Below are 19,468 nucleotides of genomic sequence, written 5' to 3'. Positions count from 1 at the left end.
GACCAGCGAACACTGCAGGAGGAAGCCGTTGCAGTCCTCCGCCGAGCCAGAGAAGGGCATTGGTTTGGCCATGGGACTGGCGTACACCTGTGGTGAAGGAGTGACTGCAGCGGTGACGGAAGTGAGGGCTGGTGTGGATGCAGGTGGATTGGTGGTGAGTACACAACGAAGACCATCCACAAGTTCTTGAAAGGGGTCCGTGGCACTCATGCTGTTCGTCCTTCTGTGTTGGTCCGGTCTTCTGTTGTGGACAGAATGGCAGGAGAAACAGATAGCAAGCAGATGGAGGTTTTATTGGAGAACAGCATGGTAAACACAGTAATGCAGGTAAGTAGATGGTAAATGGAGACTTGATGGAGTGACAACTGAACACTGATACAGTCCTTGTCTTACAGGTTTGCAGATCGTGGCTGGGGTGATGGCCGGAGACAGGATGAACACACGATGAAGGTGGGTACACTCACACACAGACGAAGAGGCACGGAGACTGGGAAAACACGCTGGAGTAGAACAGGTAAGTAATTCAGAAGTCTTGGAGATCAACATGAAGAGTCCTTTGTTAGAACGAGACCGGACAACTGACTGAGGTGAGTGATGTGCTTATGAGTCTGTGGTGATGAGGTGCTGATGGGGAACCGGTGTGTGTGTTCAGTACTCTGGTGAGGGAGTGCGCTGTGATTGGCTGATGGTGGAGCCTGGCGTGTCTGTGACACCGTCTCATATTTTTTCTTCTTCACCATGTCCCTTTAGGGGCTCTGTACTTTAGGAGCTCCATAAATTGTAGTTCCAGCAATATTTTAACTAATTTTTGTGCTTATTTTAAAAAATAGTGCAGAATATTTCTTATTCATTTAACATTTTTTCCCGGCTAAAATTTTAAAGACAGTTTTATTTCTTATTAGATTTTTAATATTTGTTGGACCCCAAATATAGTTGCAATAATATTTAAACACATTATTTAAAAAAAAAAAAAATGTTTATTGAATGATCAGCACTGGTTGTGCAAGACCTGTGAAGTTGACTGAGGTAAAGCATTAATGTTTAACTGAATGGTCACATTAATGACCAAAGGTTGTGTATGATGAGCCAACCATGACTGCTGCTGCTAGAGATCCATGGCAAGCTACCAAAGGGTAATGTGCCAGTGTACTACAATTAGAGATAGTTAGCTGATGTTGAATTATTTAGATCAGTTTGACAAATATTTAAACATATTTTCTTGCCATCAACACCTAAAACAGCAAAACATATTATCCTTGTGAGATTCAAACATAACCCTGCCTAAACAGTGTAGATGTGGTAAAATAAGTCAATTTGGAGGTTAAAGGCCTGTGTCCCAAGATCCTGTATCCCAAAGCAAAGCTTTTCCTGCTCATTATGCTACTATAATAAAATTAACAACTTAGAAAGCGAGCGCTCTAGCATGTGTTCCTTAAAGGAGCAGCAATCTGTTACTTACACAGGCATTCCTGATAAGATTACCACTTCGTTTAAGAAGTACGAAAGGCTAACCCTCCCCTTACAGCCCCCCTCAGAGCTGCTGTACTCCATACAGGGAATTATAAAGAGATTGCTTGTGACCTGCCTCTTTTAGGCTCACGCTGTGGCTGAAGGCAGCAGGTTACTTATCAGTGTCCCAGCATAATTTGATTCGATTGTTTCTGCATCCATGGACTGATAACAACATTTTGGGACAAATCACTGCTGGAGAGAAGCGCTCTCATTCCTATATTTCTCCTATTATTCTCTCTGTCTTGCTCTCTCTTCACCCTCTTCTCTTATTTTCTTGCACTCAACGGCTGAATGGATAAGGCTGGGATGCCTGAGGCTTGTGGCCCCCTGGTAAGCAATGAACAAATCACCGAGGAAACAGCACCTAGTTCTAAACTGTTCCGCTGCAGCTGTGTGCGTCGCTGGGTTCCACTGGCCTACAGAGAGGAGCTCTACCATGTCCTGCGCCTAACTGGGCCCCTGGTGAGTCCTTTCTCTGTTCCAATACTCTCTCAGCGCTGCAGTTCATTTTAAACTTTAAAGACAGGAGCTTTGCCACCGGAGACTGGATCTAGGGGTACATGACACATTTTTTGACACATGGCTGAAACTTAAGTTACAGTCTGGGAGTTAGTAATTTTAAGATTGATGATGATGTGAACGATGGCACCTGTTTTATAGTCATGAACTAGTGATTATCTGACTGTCACATGGAATTTCTGTGAATTCCTTCTATATTGGAAATTTATCTTGGTTAGGCATTTGTGGATTGAAAAAAATGTCTTGATGCAGGAGCAATGGTACCACTTTTAAAGCAAATACAAAAATATATTTAAAATTTCATATATACACTCACTGGTTCACCTGTTCAACTGCTTATTAACACAAATATCTAACTAGCCAATCACATGGCAGCAACTCAATGCAAGATCTGTTGAAGTTCAAACTGAGCATCAGAAAGGTGATTTAACTGACTTTGAACATTTGGCATGGTTGTTGATGCCAGACGGACTGTTCTGAGTATTTCAGAAACTGCTGATCTACAGGGATTTTCATACACAACCATCTCTAGGATTTACAGATAATGGTCCGAAAAAGAGAAAATATCCAGTGAGTGGCAGTTCTGTGGGCAAAAATGCCTTGATGCCAGAGGTCAGAGTAGAATGGCCAGACTGGGGCAACAGTAACTCAAATAGCCACTCATTACAACTGAGGTCTGCAGAAGAGCATCTCTGAATGCACAACACGTCAAACCTTGAAGCAGATGGGCTACAGCAGCAAAAGACCACACTGGGTGCCACTCCTGTCAGCTAAGAACAGGAAACTGAGGCTACAATTCACACAGGCTCACCAAAATTGGACAACAGAAGATAGAACATTGCCTGACTTTCAGATGGTAGTGTCAGAATTTGGCATAAACAACATAAAGGCATTGCCTTGTATCAACCATTTTTGGTAGTTTAATGGTGTTTGGGATATTTTCTCTGGACTTTTTGGGCCCCTTATACCAATTGATTATAAACGCCACCTGAGTATGTCCATCCCTTTAAAGCTCAAATCATCTCAAACTGGTTTCTTGAACATGACAGTGAGTTCACTATACTCAAATGGCCTCAAGAGTCACCAGATATATATGACTATGTAAAATATATTATCACCTATCTCTAAATTATGAATGTGACTATGAGATATGAAGATATTAAGGTATTATAAACATAAACATCATTATTTTCTGTAAAGTTCTTTTGCTGGACGTAATCTGGAGTTCAAATAGTCCAGCATTCTTACATGGGCTGCAGACTGAATTGATTTCTGTGTGGTTTATTTGTATGCTCATGTTCCCTGTTGATTTTCTTTTTCGGCAGCTCATCTCCAGGATCTTAAACTTTTTGCTGCCATTCGTCATCACAATATTCTGTGGTCACCTAGGAAATGCTGAATTGGCTGGATATGCCCTGGCCTCTGCGGTAATGCATCCATTGTCTAATGCTGTCAAAAAAAAAGAAGAAGAAAAAAGAGAGAGAAATGTACCTTTAGGGTTACAACAGCTTGCCACTGGGACTGTGCCTTCAAAGGTACACTTTTGTACTTTATCTGTCCCTAAGGGTTGCATATTACTACCTTAAGCGTACCTAAAGGTACTAAATGCACCCTTTAGAGGTAAGTTAGGTACAAAAATATATGCCCCAGCCACAAGCTAAAGTCTACTTAGATTTAATAAATTTTGTTCAATTATTACATCTCTCTGTATATATATATATATATATATATATAAAATTAATATATTAAAAGTAATGAATTCCTTCTGACATTAATAACCCTCATACATTTCACTGAAAAACCTAAAGTCTCAGTATCTTGTCATATCGTTTTTTTTGGATACCAAGAGTATTTCCTATTTACTCTGGAAGTTGATCCAATCGAAAATCCAATGGCTGTATCTCCAAGAAGGAAGCTGTGAGAGATAAGGAGACTGCGTTCAGTGATTGCACTGCTAAAGCAGAATTTGTCTCCCTCAGACTATTAATGTGACGACAACTGCTACTGGATGCGGTCTGGCCCTCGCATGTGACACACTCGTCTCTCAGGTAATCTTAACTCACAGTAATTATGTATGTTGTCTTGCCAACTAGCTCAATAAACCATTGTTGTGTTTGTATAATAACATCAAACCCGGTTTTAGCTGGACACACAGTATAATGGTTGTATTTCTGTCACTGGCAGATTGTGCAGTGAGAGATTTATTAATATCTCCCACTGTTACAAAAAAATATATCTCAACCAGCATGAAAAATAACTCAATCAACATCAACTAACTTAACTCTTATATAAAGTAATTTGATAGTACCTTGGATCTGCTATGGTAATATCATTACATACCATTGTTTAACCATTATCATGATCCTATGTCCATGTTATTGTTATACAAAGAATATTCCTTTTATATTTTAAATATGAAATGATTTTCTATCAAAACTGCATTAATATCTAGTTCAGTCATGAAACACTAGATGGCATAGCTGATAGGTCTAGAGTTGACAAAAGTATTGACTTTGGTACCATATCGGTACTGAAATTTAAAAAATGTGACACGTTGAGCGCTGTTGAGCGGATTCGTAAATGCCTCTTGGCCATTGTGTTCACGGATCATCAGATATGTCTGTAATTGGCTTCAATGATCAACACTTCAAAAACGTTGTAAATAGTCATCAGTGACGCTCTTCACTTAGCACTTACACAGATACACATTCGAGCATTCGAAAGCAGGCGTCTATTGCGGTCTGCTAACCAGTCCGCTGATAGACGCCTGCTTTCAAACACTCCCGCTCCCACTTTTAAAACACTTTCAAATTCAAACAGTTCCATGTGCTTTCAAATGCTCCCATGCGTTGATCATTGTAGCCAATCACAGACATATCCAATGAGCGCGTCAACACAATGGCCAATCAGAGGTGTTTACGAATCCGCTCAACAGCTCTCAAAGCGTCACATTTTAAAAATTTCAGTACCGACTGGTACCGAAGCCGGTACTTTTGACAATTCTAGATAGGTCCTTTACATGCTTGCTCAACATTTAAATAGTCTGGTTCAGTGTTCACTGTAGGCTATTCCTGCACTGCGCTATCAGAGTTCCTCTGAAACCCTCCACCTCCCCTGGCTCGACCTGCCTAGATCTGCTACGGGATTCTTGCAGAAGCAGCATATATGTTTTTCTATGGGTATAGCAAGTACATACATTCTCTTCAGCAGAAACAGCCATTATCAACAGCAGCAGCCAAGCAGATTTAGTCCACCAAGACTATATATATATTCATTAACATGCTAAAACTTGTCATGATTGAAATACTATACTGTGCAAGGCTAAAGTTTTTGACAATAAGTTCCTCTATATTATGTACTAATGATCTGTTGTCCATGTTCAGACATTTGGCAGTAAGAACCTTAAGCGTGTGGGGGAAATTCTCCAGAGAAGCATACTCATCCTTTTACTCTTCTGCCTGCCATGCTGGGCCATGCTCATCAACGCTGAATCAATACTCCTCACCCTGAAGCAAGAGCCAGAGGTGGCCAGGTTAGACTAATCCAGTCAGATTATTGGATCAGAACTTTTAGTAGGGTAATTGTTTCTGATGTAAAATATTTTTCCCATGTAGATAGGAGACCATACTGTACGTGCTGCAGGGAAAGCAAAAAAATGTGCTAAAAGAACAGAATAAGCAGTTTCCATTCTTAAAAAATCAGACATGTATAAATAATTTTCATGTGAGAGACTCGTTTTCCTGCTTTTGCGCCAGTAAACAAGTCAGAGATGTTGTTACAAGAGGGAGATAAAGTTATTTGATTAAAGAAATTGTTTGATTAAAACAAACAAACAAACAAACAAACAAACAAACAAACAAAAAAACTCATCCTCTCACTCTTCTATCTAGTAAGAGCTAGTAAGAGCTGTGCATGTAAAACTCTCTCCCCTGGCCTCAAGAGGCGCACTGGCAACTGCGGTTAGAGACTACAGTCTTTAGCGTCCTTGTTAACGCGCCCGCCTCCCATGCTAGAGATGCGGTTTCCAATCCCGCTCGGAGCAGGTCAAGTAGGACTGGTTATATTTGGTGCCATGACCTGGATGGAAGTGAGGTTTAGGGGGTGAGTGTAATGGAGGCAAGCTAGTAAGAGCTGTGCATGTAAACCTAAATGTAAATCTAAATGAATTTCAAGTTAGATGATAGTTTATCTAACATGCCAAAAAAATTCAATTAATTGTATTGAATGTAGACTTGCAGGAGAATTGAAAACAAAACAAATTGGAACTCAGGAAAATATATAGAGAAAAACAACCACAACGAAACAGCTAAGCATACTAGCAAAATAACCAACAAACTATGGAATCAAAGGGCTATAAATACAATAGGTAACAAGCACTTAAAGAATATAGGCCTACAAGTGAAGGTGAAATTAAAAATCATGGAAACCTTAATCTATCACTATGGAAACTAAAGAAAACAGGAACTAAACTTAAGATAATATAGTATATTAATGAAATAACAGGCCACTTATGTGTGCTTAAAAAGAGTACACTTTCATAACTGTTCTTCAAACAGTTTTAACACACATACGTATGTACACTTTTAAACAGTGCACTTTGTAATATTGTCAAATTACATATTTTACTTAAAGTACATTTTAACATTGTTTTATTAATCTTTAAATAATCACTTATTTTGATGTGTTGACTAACATACTAAAGCATATGTAAAGTACTTGATTATAATTTTTATAGTGTGTTATTCAATATTACTTTCAAAGTTTATATTTTTAATTTTTAATAATAAACTGCAACTTTATTTCCAATGTGTAATTTATTAAATACATGCCATACCAGTTTCAATAGATATTATATTAAGGTATATTTTAGTTTACCAGAAATGCTTGTCAGTACATTTAGCAGAACACTTTAACCATATTTCAGAGATAACAGAATTATGAAATTGCATATAAAGATATATTTAAATCCCACCTACCTGTGTCAAAAATGCTCAACTCTAAAGTTCAGCTAAGTGCATTTAATATAAATTTAAACTATGATACATTTTCATTTAATTGCAATTAACATGCAATTAAGTGTCCATTACATTCAGTTTGCACCTAAGAATATTAAAGTATATTATTTCCATAATAAGTACTCTTTTAAAAAAAAAAAAAGTATGCTGAAGTTACTTCCTTTTAGCAAGAGAAATCTGATTGTTCTCACACACAAAAAAAGTTCATTCGATTTGTGCCTCTACAGCTTAAAAAAACATAATAGGACACCAAATTGTAACTATTTATGGAAAGTGTCAATTATTCTGTTTTTTGGTATCATACTGTTCTATCCTCAAAGCTCCATTATTCATCCCTATTTCAGGATTGCACAGCTGTATGTTATGGCTTTCCTCCCTGCTGTCCCTGTAAGTATAACAACATGTTTTTACAAAAACATTCAGTGGTTGTGCTTTCATCTCTGTGCTGGCCTTGTTTTCTAGAGTATAAGTTCAAATGTTTCCTGGCGCTTTCTCCAAATTGTGCTGCTCACTCTTCAGGACACTTTATTGGTCTATGGCCAGAGTGTTTCCTGTCAAACTGTCTGTTATGTTCAACACATGTAATATTTAAAGGGTGTAACCACATGCATACAGTCATTGTCATAAGCTTTCCTTCTGCTGACAGCACAGGTAACTTTTTCTGTCCATCCTTTAATTTCCTAGGCCATGTTTCTGCACCAACTGCAGGTGTCTTATCTGCAAAACCAGGTACAACCTCTCACTCAGCTCAAGATGTTGCATTGGACAACATGTATATATGAGCAAAAGAGATGAAAACTGAAGAGATAATGTATTGTCATGTTTCAGGGCATCATCCTGCCCCAGATGTACACAGCAGTTGCTGCCAACATTTTAAATGTAGCAACAAACTACGTCCTACTTCACTCAATGAAGCTGGGAGTGATGTATGTATGATTAATACTAGTTTTAATAATAATACACAACAATAAATATACTCTAAATCTGAAGAGCTAGGATAAATTATATTTAGGATAAGCGTGTGTGTGTGTGTGTGTGTGTGTGTGTGTGTGTCTCTGTCTCTGCAGGGGCTCTGCTGCAGCCAACAGTTTCTCACAGATCTCCATCTGCCTCCTGCTGTTTGCTTACATACGCTGGAAAAAGCTGCATGTGAAGACATGGGGTGGTGAGGAATATAGGGAAAGACACACACACAGAGACACTCTTTTATGCCATTATGGGGTCAGCGACTTCTAAAATGATTACATTAATTCATCTATAATTATTAACTCCCTAAAGGGGTGTTCACATCCGACAGTGATTTGCTGTGACAAATTTATTCTTTTTTAATGACAGTGAGCAGGAGAGATGGTTAGCAATGCAGAGTTTCAATGTATGCAAATGAGCAGCAGCGTATGTGGCGACTACCAATGGAAGTGCCGACAGTGATGTGCCACTGGATATATTTGGAAACAATAAGACCTGTAGTAGCGGTAATTCTAGAATCGACTCCAAGTCGCTTGGCCATTCACGCCAAGAACGATAAGTATAAAGATAACTATAATGAAATCTATATGTGTCCACACTCGCTCTCTTTAAAGTCGGTATAAAATTCAGACACATCATCAGAGAAGAGAATGTGAATAAAGATTTTGAGGGCACATTAATTTTAAAACAAACAAGAATTGTCCAGTTTGATTTCATGGTGACTTTAAAGGGTTAGTTCACCCAAAAATGAAAATAATGTCATTTATTACTCACCCTCATGCCGTTCCACACCCGTAAGACCTTCGTTCATCTTTGGAACACAAATTAAGATATTTCTGTTGAAATCCGATGGCTCAGTGAGTCCTGCATAGCCAGCAATGACATTTCCTCTCTCAAGATCCATTAATGTACTAAAAACATATGTAAATCATTTCACGTGAGTACAGTGGTTCAATATTAATATTATAAAGCGACGAGAATATTTTTGGTGTGCCAAAAAAACAAAATAACGACTTACATAGTGATGGCCGATTTCAAAACACTGCTTCATGAAGCTTCGGAGCGTTATGAATCAGCGTGTCGAATCATGATTCGGATCGCGTGTAAAACCGCCAAACTGCTGAAATCACGTGACTTTGGCGCTCTGAACCGCTGATTCGACACGCTGATTCATAACGCTCCGTTGTTTTGTTTTTTTGGCACACTAAAAATATTCTCGTCGCTTTGTAATATTAATATTGAACCACTGTACTCACGTAAACAGATGTAAATATGTTTTTAGTACATTAATGGATCTTGAGAGAGGAAATGTCATTGCTGGCTATGCAGGCCTCTCTAAGCCATCGGATTTCAACAAAAATATCTTAATTTGTGTTCCGAAGTTTACCGAAGGTCTTACGGGTGTGGAACGGCATGAGGGAGTGTAATAAATTACATTATTTTCATTTTTGGGTGAACTAACCCTTTAAAGTCGATTCTGATTGAAATGCAGTGTTTTTATCATTCATCAGCTCAGATGTAAAAATTAGAAAGTGATTCCAACAATATCATTCCTTTGTCATTTTTGTTATATTTGTGGTGTGAATTTACCTATTCTCACAATCAAGAATTAAACTTTATAGTTACAGTTGAGCTCGAAAGCTTACATACCCCTTGCAGAATCTGCAAAAATGTTAATTGTTTTAACAAAATAAGAAGGATCGTAAAAATTGCATGGTAATTTTTATTTAGTACTGTCCTGAATAAGCTATTTCACATAACAGATGTTTACATTAAGTCCACAAGACAAAAATAGCTGAATTTATACAAACCCGATTCAAAAAAAGTTGGGACACTGTACAAATTGTGAATAAAAAAGGAATGCAATAACTTACAAATCTCATAAACTTATATTTTATTCACAATAGAATATAGATAACATATCAAATGTTGAAAGTGAGACATTTTGAAATGTCATGCCAAATATTGGCTCATTTTGGATTTCATGAGAGCTACACATTCCAAAAAAGTTGGGACAGGTAGCAATAAGAGGCCGGAAAAGTTAAATGTACATATAAGGAACAGCTGGAGGACCAATTTGCAACTTATTAGGTCAATTGGCAACATGATTGGGTATAAAAAGGGCCTCTCAGAGTGGCAGTATCTCTCAGAAATCAAGATGGGCAGAGGATCACCAATTCCCCCAATGCTGCGGTGAAAAATAGTGGAGCGATATCAGAAAGGAGTTTCTCAGAGAAAAATTGCAAAGAATTTGAAGTTATCATCATCTACAGTGCATAATATCATCCAAAGATTCAGAGATTCTGGAACAATCTCTGTGCATAAGGGTCAAGGCCGGAAAATCATACTGGATGCCCGTGATTTTCGGGCCATTAGACGGCACTGCATCACATACAGGAATGCTACTGTAATGGAAATCACAACATGGGCTCAGGAATACTTCCAGAAAACATTGTCGGTGAACACAATCCACCGTGCCATTCGCTGTGCCGGCTAAAACTCTATAGGTCAAAAAAGAAGCCATATCTAAAAATGATCCAGAAGCGCAGGTGTTTTCTCTGGGCCAAGGCTCATTTAAAATGGACTGTGGAAAACTGTTCTGTGGTCAGACGAATCAAAATTTGAAGTTCTTTTTGGAAAACTGGGACGCCATGTCATCCGGACTAAAGAGGACAAGGACAACCCAAGTTGTTATCAGCGCTCAGTTCAAAAGTCTGTATCTCTGATGGTATGGGGTTGCATGACTGCGTGTGGCATGGGCAGCTTACACATCTGGAAAGGCACCATCAATGCTGAAAGGTATATCCAAGTTCTAGAACAACATATGCTCCCATCCAGACGTCGTCTCTTTCAGGGAAGACCTTGCATTTTCCAATATGACAATGCCACATACTGCATCAATTACAATGTCATGGCTGTGTAGAAGAAGGATCCGGGTACTGAAATGGCCAGCCTGCAGTCCAGATCTTTCACCCATAGAAAACATTTGGCGCATCATAAAGAGGAAGATGCGACAAAGAAGACCTAAGACAGTTGAGCAACTAGAAGCCTGTATTAGACAATAATGGGACAACATTCCTATTCCTAAACTTGAGCAACTTGTCTCCTCAGTCCCCAGATGTTTGCAGACTGTTATAAAAAGAAGAGGGGATGCCACACAGTGGTAAACATGGCCTTGTCCCAACTTTTTTGAGATGTGTTGATGCCATGAAATTTAAAATCAACTTATTTTTCCCTTAAAATGATACATTTTCTCAGTTTAAACATTTGATATGTCATCTATGTTGTATTCTGAATAAAATATTGAAATTTGAAACTTCCACATCATTGCATTCCTTTTTTATTCACAATTTGTACAGTGTCCCAACTTTTTTGGAATCGGGTTTGTAAATGACCCAGTTCAAAAGTTTACATATTGATTTTTAATACTGTGTGTTGTAACCTGATTGATCCATGACTTATTGTTTGTTTTTGTGGTGGTTGTTCTGCAGTCCCTTGTTTGAGCAGTTAAACTGACCATGTTCTTCATAAAAATCCTCCAGGTTCTGCAAATTCTTTGGTTTTCCAGCATCTTCTGCATATTCGAACTCTTTCCAACAATGACTGTATGATTTTGAGATCCATCTTTTCACACTGAGGACAACTGAGAGACTCAAACAAAACTATTACAAAAGCAAACATTCACTGATGCTTCAGAAGGAAACACAATAAATTAAGAGGGTGAAAACTTTTGAACAAGAAGATGTGCAAGTTTTTCTTATTTTGTTTTATTTTTAGTTTCTATTTATCCTGTTCATCCAATTCAAAAAGTTTACATCCCCGGCTCTTAATGCACCATGTTTCCTTCTAGAGCATCAGTGAATGTTTGAACCTTTTTTAATAGTTGTGTTTGAGTCCCTCAATTGTCCTCAGTGTGAAAAGATGGACCTCAAAATCATACAGTCACTGCTGGAAAGGGTTCAAATATGCAAAAGATGCTGGAAAATCAAAGAAACTGCAGGACCTGAAGGATTTTTCCGAAGAACAGAGCTCAGTTTAACTGCTCAGGACAGACAAGGGACTCATGAACAACCATCACAAAACATCCAGGTAACCACACACAGCATTAAGAATCAAGGGTATGTATACTTTCGAACTGGGTCATTTTTATAAATTCAGCAATTTTTTTTGTCTTGTGGACTTAAACATCTGTTGTGTGAAATAGCTTATTCAGGACAGTACTGAAAAAAAAACATGATATTTTTATGATCCTTCTTATTTTGTTAAAACGATAAACATTTTTGCAGATTCTCCAAGGGGTATGTAAACTTTCGAGCTCAACTGTTTTACTACCATGATAGCTATCATCCTTGATGTGAACGGCCCTTACAGTAATTCTTGATTCTGAAGAAAAAGGGGGAGGTGACGTGAGATCTTAAGTGTGATATAAAGTATAGTTTACATCATGACAGACAGACAGAAAGACTTTTCTTCGAGAAGTCTAAACCTCTGACAGTTGAGGCAGAAGTTTCCCGCCAGTTCGACATGGAATAAACTTTGTCGTTATCTCTTTTATTGCATTTTATTGTTCTTTTAACTTGATTTACCTATTGTTTAAACGATACGAGTCACGTTGATCATGATGTTTCAGCCGTGAATGACTTGCAACAAATTAATTAGTTGTATTGTAATGCTCCCGTACAATTACCACAAGCTTGTCGCCATCTACTGGTGTAATGATGTACACTACAAAAAACAGTCAACAAATAAATCAGTGAACAAATCTGTCTTTTTGATGAACAAAATTGTTATTGAGATGAATCACACTTCCCCACACCTAGCTGTTAATGGGCACATTTTGATGCATACCATGCCCAGGCATGTGAGGCCCTTCAGTGGAGTCGATTTCCCTGAGTGAAATCGTCACCAAAGGTTCAAAGGACTCTCAATTGCCAGTGCCTCAGAATCGAACAATCAGTTCTTTTTGGCATTGACTTCCAGCACTGGAAGGTGTGAAATGCTACTCCTTATAGACACCAGTTGGCATTTTCCCAGTGAAATAAAATAATTTATTCCTTTGTGAGGCTGTTTTCCCAAATGTTTTTTTTCCATATACCTTGGGAAGGAAATATTTAAATGATGAATATTGTGACTTGTACGTTCCTGCAAGAAAACTCCAATCAAGGTGTTTCAGGGAGTTTAGTACTAACATCCCTTTGGAGTGACTTTGTGCTTTGTAACTTTACAGATGTCGTTCATGCTCCAACAGCAACATTTCACACTAAAGAAAGCTGAAAATATAAAAAAGCACAATAGGTCCCTTTTTAAGAGTGTGGCCATTTGTAACTTGAATGTGTCAGCTGCTTCCAGTCATTTTAGCAGTACAAAAACTCTTTGTAGCGCAAATAGTTTTTTTTTTTTTTTTACCTATAGTGAATTTACCTATTACCTATAGTTATTTATCTAAGTTGGAAGCCTCACACAAACTCACAGGAAATAGCTGGCTTCTACATTGCAAAATAAGGTGGATAGGCTTTGTCGAATTTTGACAAGTTTCTCCACATACATGAAAAAACACAAAATACCAAACACAATTATTTTGCATAGCTAGTCAGTAATTACAAGAGATGTTTTCTGTTTACCCACATGACTGCAGTGATTGCATGCGTATGTGTTTGTCTCTGTCGCCCCCTACAGGCTGGTCTAGTGCATCACTGCAGGAGTGGGGATCCTACATGAAACTGGCCATTCCCAGCACTCTTATGCTCTGTTTTGAGTGGTGGGTCTATGAGATCGGAGGTTTCCTTGCAGGTATGTAGGTGTTTGAGGGGGTTTGAGTATTGTCTTGCTTTTCTGATTCAATTGAATGAGTAGTTGCCATTATGAATCAAATAACAAAAAATATTCCTATTGATCTTCAATCTAAAGTGGCACTGCAATCATGTAAAATTTTGTTATAGCACTGATGCAAGATCCCAGGTGGAAGTGCAGCACACAATTGTTTGATGGCTTACTAATCATCTCAAATGGCCTAACTACGTTTCAGTTGTGCAATGCCACAATCAGAGAAAAACACACACTCATTTCACACATAATTACATAGCATCCATCCCTCTTCTTATTTTTCCCCTGATGATTGGCAGGAATGCTGGGGGAGGTGGATCTTGCTGCTCAACATGTGCTGCTGGAGGTGGGGACCATTACTTACATGGTAAGACAGTGTTGTGTAACATTAAGCTCACAATACTTTCATTTTAGATCATTTTAGACATTACTGCCAAAAGGCAAATGTATTGAAAGCAACACATGCATTACAAATAATTAATTGATTGATTGATTGATTGATTAATTATTTGCAATGCATGTGTTGTTTTCAATACATTTGCCTTTTAATGTATTCATTTATTTATTGTTAAATTGAATTAGTGCGAATATTTGCATGTTTTAAAAAATGTATTTCCTGCTTAGTTTCCATTAGGTGTGCATGCAGCCGCTTGTGTGCGTGTGGGAAATGCACTGGGAGCTGGAGACACTAACAGGGCCCTAATCACCAGTAAAGTGACTCTCATGATCTCAGGTTAGTAGAATATGGAAATACCCACATCGTGCTTAAAATGAAGCTGAATAAGTATAACTAATAAGTATCCCGATAACTTAAAGTCTTGCCTATTGTGAGGTATATTTGAGTAAAACAGCATTTTAAACACGAAAATAATTAGGGTGGGACATGATTTTGTCAATCACCTTCTTGCCAATAAACACATCATCAGAGAAGAGAAGAGATGTGTCTGAAAGGGGGAGGGAGATTACAAGGCCATGTGAATTGTAAAAAAATAATGATGTGCACAGATAAATCATAATAAATTCTGCAATATTCCATTAAATAAATGAATTAAAAAAAAAAAAAAGAACTGTCAAGTTTGATTTGAAATGTCATGGTGAACATATAATAAGTATCTACAAGAAAATATAATTTAAACCTTTGCATTGCAGGAGTTTTGGCTATTTTACAGGGAATCGTGATAGGTTCTTCAAAGTCAGTAGTGGGCTACATCTTTACCACTGATGAGTATGTTTTTTCACTCACAACATTCTGTATATACAAGTATTGGATTATGATAGGATTATTATGGATTTATCATGTGATATTATGTGATATCAAGATCTAATTTTCTGCAAAGATAAAAAAAATCAGGAGAACAAATAAAAAGACTGCTAATTAGAATGATTAGAGTGAAGCTTTTCCTCTATTGTTTTGCAGTTCTCACTTTTTGATTTAATCTAACAGGAGTATAGTGAAGATTGTCTCAGAAAATCTCACCCTGTTCATCTTCCTGCAGTTTTTTGATGCTCTTGTGGTAAGTTTGAATTGTATTTTTTTAAAGGAAGGCAACACAAATGAATCATTGGTGGCATTATGCTATCTTTTGAAATCTCTGTGTGTGATTACTATGAGTGATAATGTCACAATTAGACTTTATCAGTTAAAATGCTCTTACCAGGGATTTCTAGTGATGCCATGAAACCTGGTTCTGTGAAATGACGTAATTCACTGATTACTGGGAAATTTTTATGGTTCATATCTGTACAACAGACACGTGTTGTGTTTTAGTGTGTGTGTTCAGGGATTCTTCTGGGTGCTGGGAAGCAGAAGATAGCAGCACTGTCCAACTTGATCTGTTACTACTGCATTGGATTACCAGTGGGAATATCTCTGATGTTTTTGGCTGAGCTCAGGATACTTGGTACTCATTTTTGCATGTCCTGATTTTGCAGAGTTAGACTCGTTCCTCGGTCAACATATTTTGTTGATCCTGGAACAACATTCCTGTCTGAAAATTTATTCATAACCATATCCCTACCCCTAAACCTAACCCTACCCATAAGTTATCCCTAAAACCAGAGGGAAATGATAGGTTAATAACACTGATGTACAAGCACCAAACCCTGATTGTAAGCCTAAACTTGACAGAAACTGTAAACGTGTCCCTCAGATCTGATTTGATTGGATCTAATTTGATCTGGTTGATTGGTTGACTGGTTGCTGCACTTGGTGAAATCAGGTTCTGCCACCTTTTCATCCATATTCTCCAAACATATCAACATTTAATTTTTCAATGATGTCAAGCCAATAATCCATCTTTAATTCCATTTAGATATGTGACAACCCAATTTTGATGATAATAATACAGCATTAATATTATTAATTTCAGCAAATGTTTCTTGAGACACTGTGACATGTGACACTGAAGACTGGAGTAATGGTGCTGAAAAGTCAGCTTTGCCGTCACCGGAATAAATTACATTTTACAATATATTAAAATAGAAAGTAGTTATTTTAAATTGTAATAATATTTCACATTATTATTGTTTTAATGTATTTTAGGTCAAATAAGAGACTTTAAAAAAAAAAAAAATCTTACCAACCTCAAAACTTCTGAATACTCAATATACACTGGGGATATCAATCTAGCCATCCAAATAAAACACATTTTATAATAATAATAATAATAATAATAAATTAATCAAAACAATAGCTATATTTATGTTTTTTCTATAAAACTAATTTCCATACATAAATTTAATGCATCTAAACTTTAAAAGGGATAGTTCACTCAAAAAGAAAAATTCTGTCATAAATTACTCACTCTCATGCCGTTCCAAATCCATAAGACTTTTATTCATCTTTGAAACACAAATTAAGATATTTTTAATTATTAGGTAATTAAGTAATTGATGACAGATTTGTTATTATTTTTGGGTTAACTAACACTTTAATGTAGATTCAGGTCTCTGGTCATATAGCATGTTTTCTCCTCAATCCAGCCATGTAATACAATTCAGATTGTGTTTGTTTTTCTGTTATCTGTTCTAAGCCTGAAACACATCCCATTTTATTTTCCCACTCATTCAGGTCTGTGGCTTGGCCTCTTGATATGTGTCATTATTCAAACCTGTTTCTTTACCACTCTCATCTTCAAGCTCAACTGGAAGAAAGTGACAGAGCAGGTAGGACATGACAAATCAAACATATCAAGCCAAGCTGCCATTGTGGAAGGCAGTTGAAAGCATTTGATAATGTCTTCCTTAGGCCCTGAAACGTGCAGGCAAACATGCAATAGTGTGCGTCCGAAAGGCGTCATTGATAGGACAGTCAGTCCTCAATACACTAGTTTCTGAAGGGCAGGATGACGCAGAGCAAAAGCCTGATGGTGGAGCTTCAGCAAGTATCCCTGAACCTTGGGATGACATAACTGGAAACAAAGTAATTGCTATGTTGTTGACGTCTGTCCTGAAATATGAAACTATTCTCAAATCCCTGTGGTGATAACTTCTATTTATATGTATATATTTTTTGCTCATTTAGGCTCAGCTAACAAGTAATAGCTCTGAAGTGGCCGGCTATGTACAAGTTTGTACCCAGGAGCTAGGTAAACTAGTAATGGAGAGCGAATCTGGAAAAGCCCAACCTAAAGTCTTGCTCTCTACGAACCAGCTTGTGCTTAGACGGGGACTTACACTGTTAACCACCCTCCTGATCCTGATAGCTGGAATCGCTGTGCATGTAGCTTGTCCTCTTCCAGAAAATTTTATTCCACATCAGAGCAACCTAACAATGGATTCAAAGATTTTTTACACAACTAACACTTTCCTCAACACCACAGCAAGCTCACTCTAACTTGATCCATCTTAACAAGGACCAAATTCAAAAAAAAATTTGGGACCGCGACTGGATCAATCCATCCAATCTCTACAAGGAGGACATAAGCAAATCAGCCAATACCAGCAAAGTGATATTTGTCAGTGTTATTTAAGAGAGAGAGAGAGAGAGAGAGAGAAAGAGAGAGAGAGAGAGAGAGAGAGAGAGAGAGAGAGAGAGAGAAAGAAAGAAATTGATTACATCTCTGCCAGCTTGTAGGCTTGCAGAATAGCACATCTCTGAATGTACAATATGGACTTCTACAAATTTTCTGGGACATTCTCCAGCCCAGCTGTCTAGGCCAAAATACAGCTGAATAAGACTACTGAAAAGAGCAGTACTTATTGTGCAGTATATATTATTTCATTTCTTAGTGAACAGATTTTACATTATAGATTTTTTTTTTTATGTATATATATATATCTGGTTATATGATGCAGATTAAAAGATTGTAGTTTTCCTTGTTAATGTATTTATCATATCAAAGTAAAGCACAAAGTGATATACTATTGAAAACCTTCTTTCCAAAGTTCTTTTAGGTAAGCATTTAAAGCGACTGCAAATTTTTTGATTAAAAAAGGTTATTAACAAGAGTGCAAAAAAATACAGCTTCTAAACCATGCAGATACACTGTTAAATGCACATTCGCCTGTGAATGTCACATCATATCTGTACACAGTCACATCATATCCGTACTCCAGCTGCGTTTGGCTGCTGCATCCACTCTGAAATGACATCCCTGAACCACATTCATTCACACAGAGGAGCAGAGCTGGAGTGAGAGACGTTGCAAGTCGGTTAAGACATAACTGACAAGGATACTCCCCAATACATGCATTTTGACATAAGTATGTGTGAATTTGTCCATTCAAGTGAAAAGAAGATGTGACAGAGAATTCAATTCAGTAGGCTATTCTTGCTCTGTCTGAGAGACAGTCTTGAAAACGTCATGTGATTACTGTGCTTTCCTGTAATAATGTAGGGAACCACTCGTTATACATAAATCATGTAACAGTTCATGTTTTACTTACATATAGGATTTAGTTTTAATCCAAATGACGCATGTGTGCTGAGTGAGCGATCAGCAACCAAGAGCATGCAACACAAGTGTGCGCGCTCTCACACTATCATCAGCGTCAGTTAACATTAGTAATATGTTCCTTGTTTGACTTTCTTTGCTATTGACATATCTTGTCAGTGTCTGGACACAAACACTGTACATACGCTGCGTGGTATCAGTTTTTGGTATCGGAGCATTTTAATGAGTTTGAGTACGAGTACACGAGCGTAGTATACAGTACTGGTATCGATATCGGTGCATCCCTACTTTATATGATGAACAGATTAAATTTAGGGTTCCAGATATAAACATTGATCAGTGAACATAAACAGAAGCTCAACCGAACCTGATTGACGTGCAAGAACAAAGCTCATTGGTTCTTGTGGAACATTCTGTGTAACACACGAGAATGAACCTCATTGGTTCTCGCACGGCAGGCAAACATGCTTGAGCTTCTGTTTAATATAACTGATGCATTGATGAATATTTATATGTTAATAAAAGCCTAAATTAAATTTGTTCAGCGTACAAAGTGATCGTGTCTCTTCAGAAAATTTGGACTAAACCGCTCAATTCATATTGATTTAGTTTTCATCAAAAATATCTTCATTTGTGTTCTGAAGATGAACGAAAGTCTTACGGGTTTGGAACGACATGAGGGTGAGTAATTAATGACAGAAATTTCATTTTTGGGTGAACTAACCCTTTAATGATTAA

The 19,468-nt window shown here is 37.5% G+C and overlaps 1 protein-coding gene across 1 annotated transcript; it reads left to right on the top strand.

Annotated features, from left to right (window-relative positions):
* Positions 1-1,576: 1,576 nt before the first annotated feature.
* slc47a1 (solute carrier family 47 member 1) lies at positions 1,577-17,885 on the top strand. The gene is made up of 17 exons (XM_051876603.1): positions 1,577-1,974; positions 3,357-3,458; positions 4,011-4,079; positions 5,415-5,563; positions 7,391-7,433; positions 7,731-7,775; positions 7,875-7,972; positions 8,114-8,211; positions 13,689-13,802; positions 14,135-14,202; positions 14,460-14,568; positions 14,985-15,060; positions 15,280-15,349; positions 15,604-15,736; positions 16,906-17,000; positions 17,083-17,256; positions 17,359-17,885. Exons 1-17 carry the CDS (start codon positions 1,804-1,806, stop codon positions 17,668-17,670), a joined length of 1,926 nt encoding a protein of 641 aa, XP_051732563.1. The 5' UTR covers positions 1,577-1,803; the 3' UTR covers positions 17,671-17,885.
* Positions 17,886-19,468: the final 1,583 nt, after the last annotated feature.

This window comes from Ctenopharyngodon idella, chromosome 21, assembly GCF_019924925.1.
Source record: "Ctenopharyngodon idella isolate HZGC_01 chromosome 21, HZGC01, whole genome shotgun sequence".
NCBI lineage: Eukaryota > Metazoa > Chordata > Actinopteri > Cypriniformes > Xenocyprididae > Ctenopharyngodon > Ctenopharyngodon idella.
Note: the sequence above shows the minus strand (reverse complement) of the source record. Positions and strands in the feature narration are given on the sequence as shown.

Coding starts and splice junctions, on each gene's coding strand:
- slc47a1 (XM_051876603.1), top strand. CDS start 1,804: ATGGATAAGGCTGGGATGCCTGAGGCTTGTGGCCCCCTGGTAAGCAAT. Junction 7,973..8,113: donor TCAATGAAGCTGGGAGTGAT/GTATGTATGATT, acceptor CTGTCTCTGCAG/GGGCTCTGCTGCAGCCAACA. Junction 17,257..17,358: donor ATGACATAACTGGAAACAAA/GTAATTGCTATG, acceptor TTGCTCATTTAG/GCTCAGCTAACAAGTAATAG.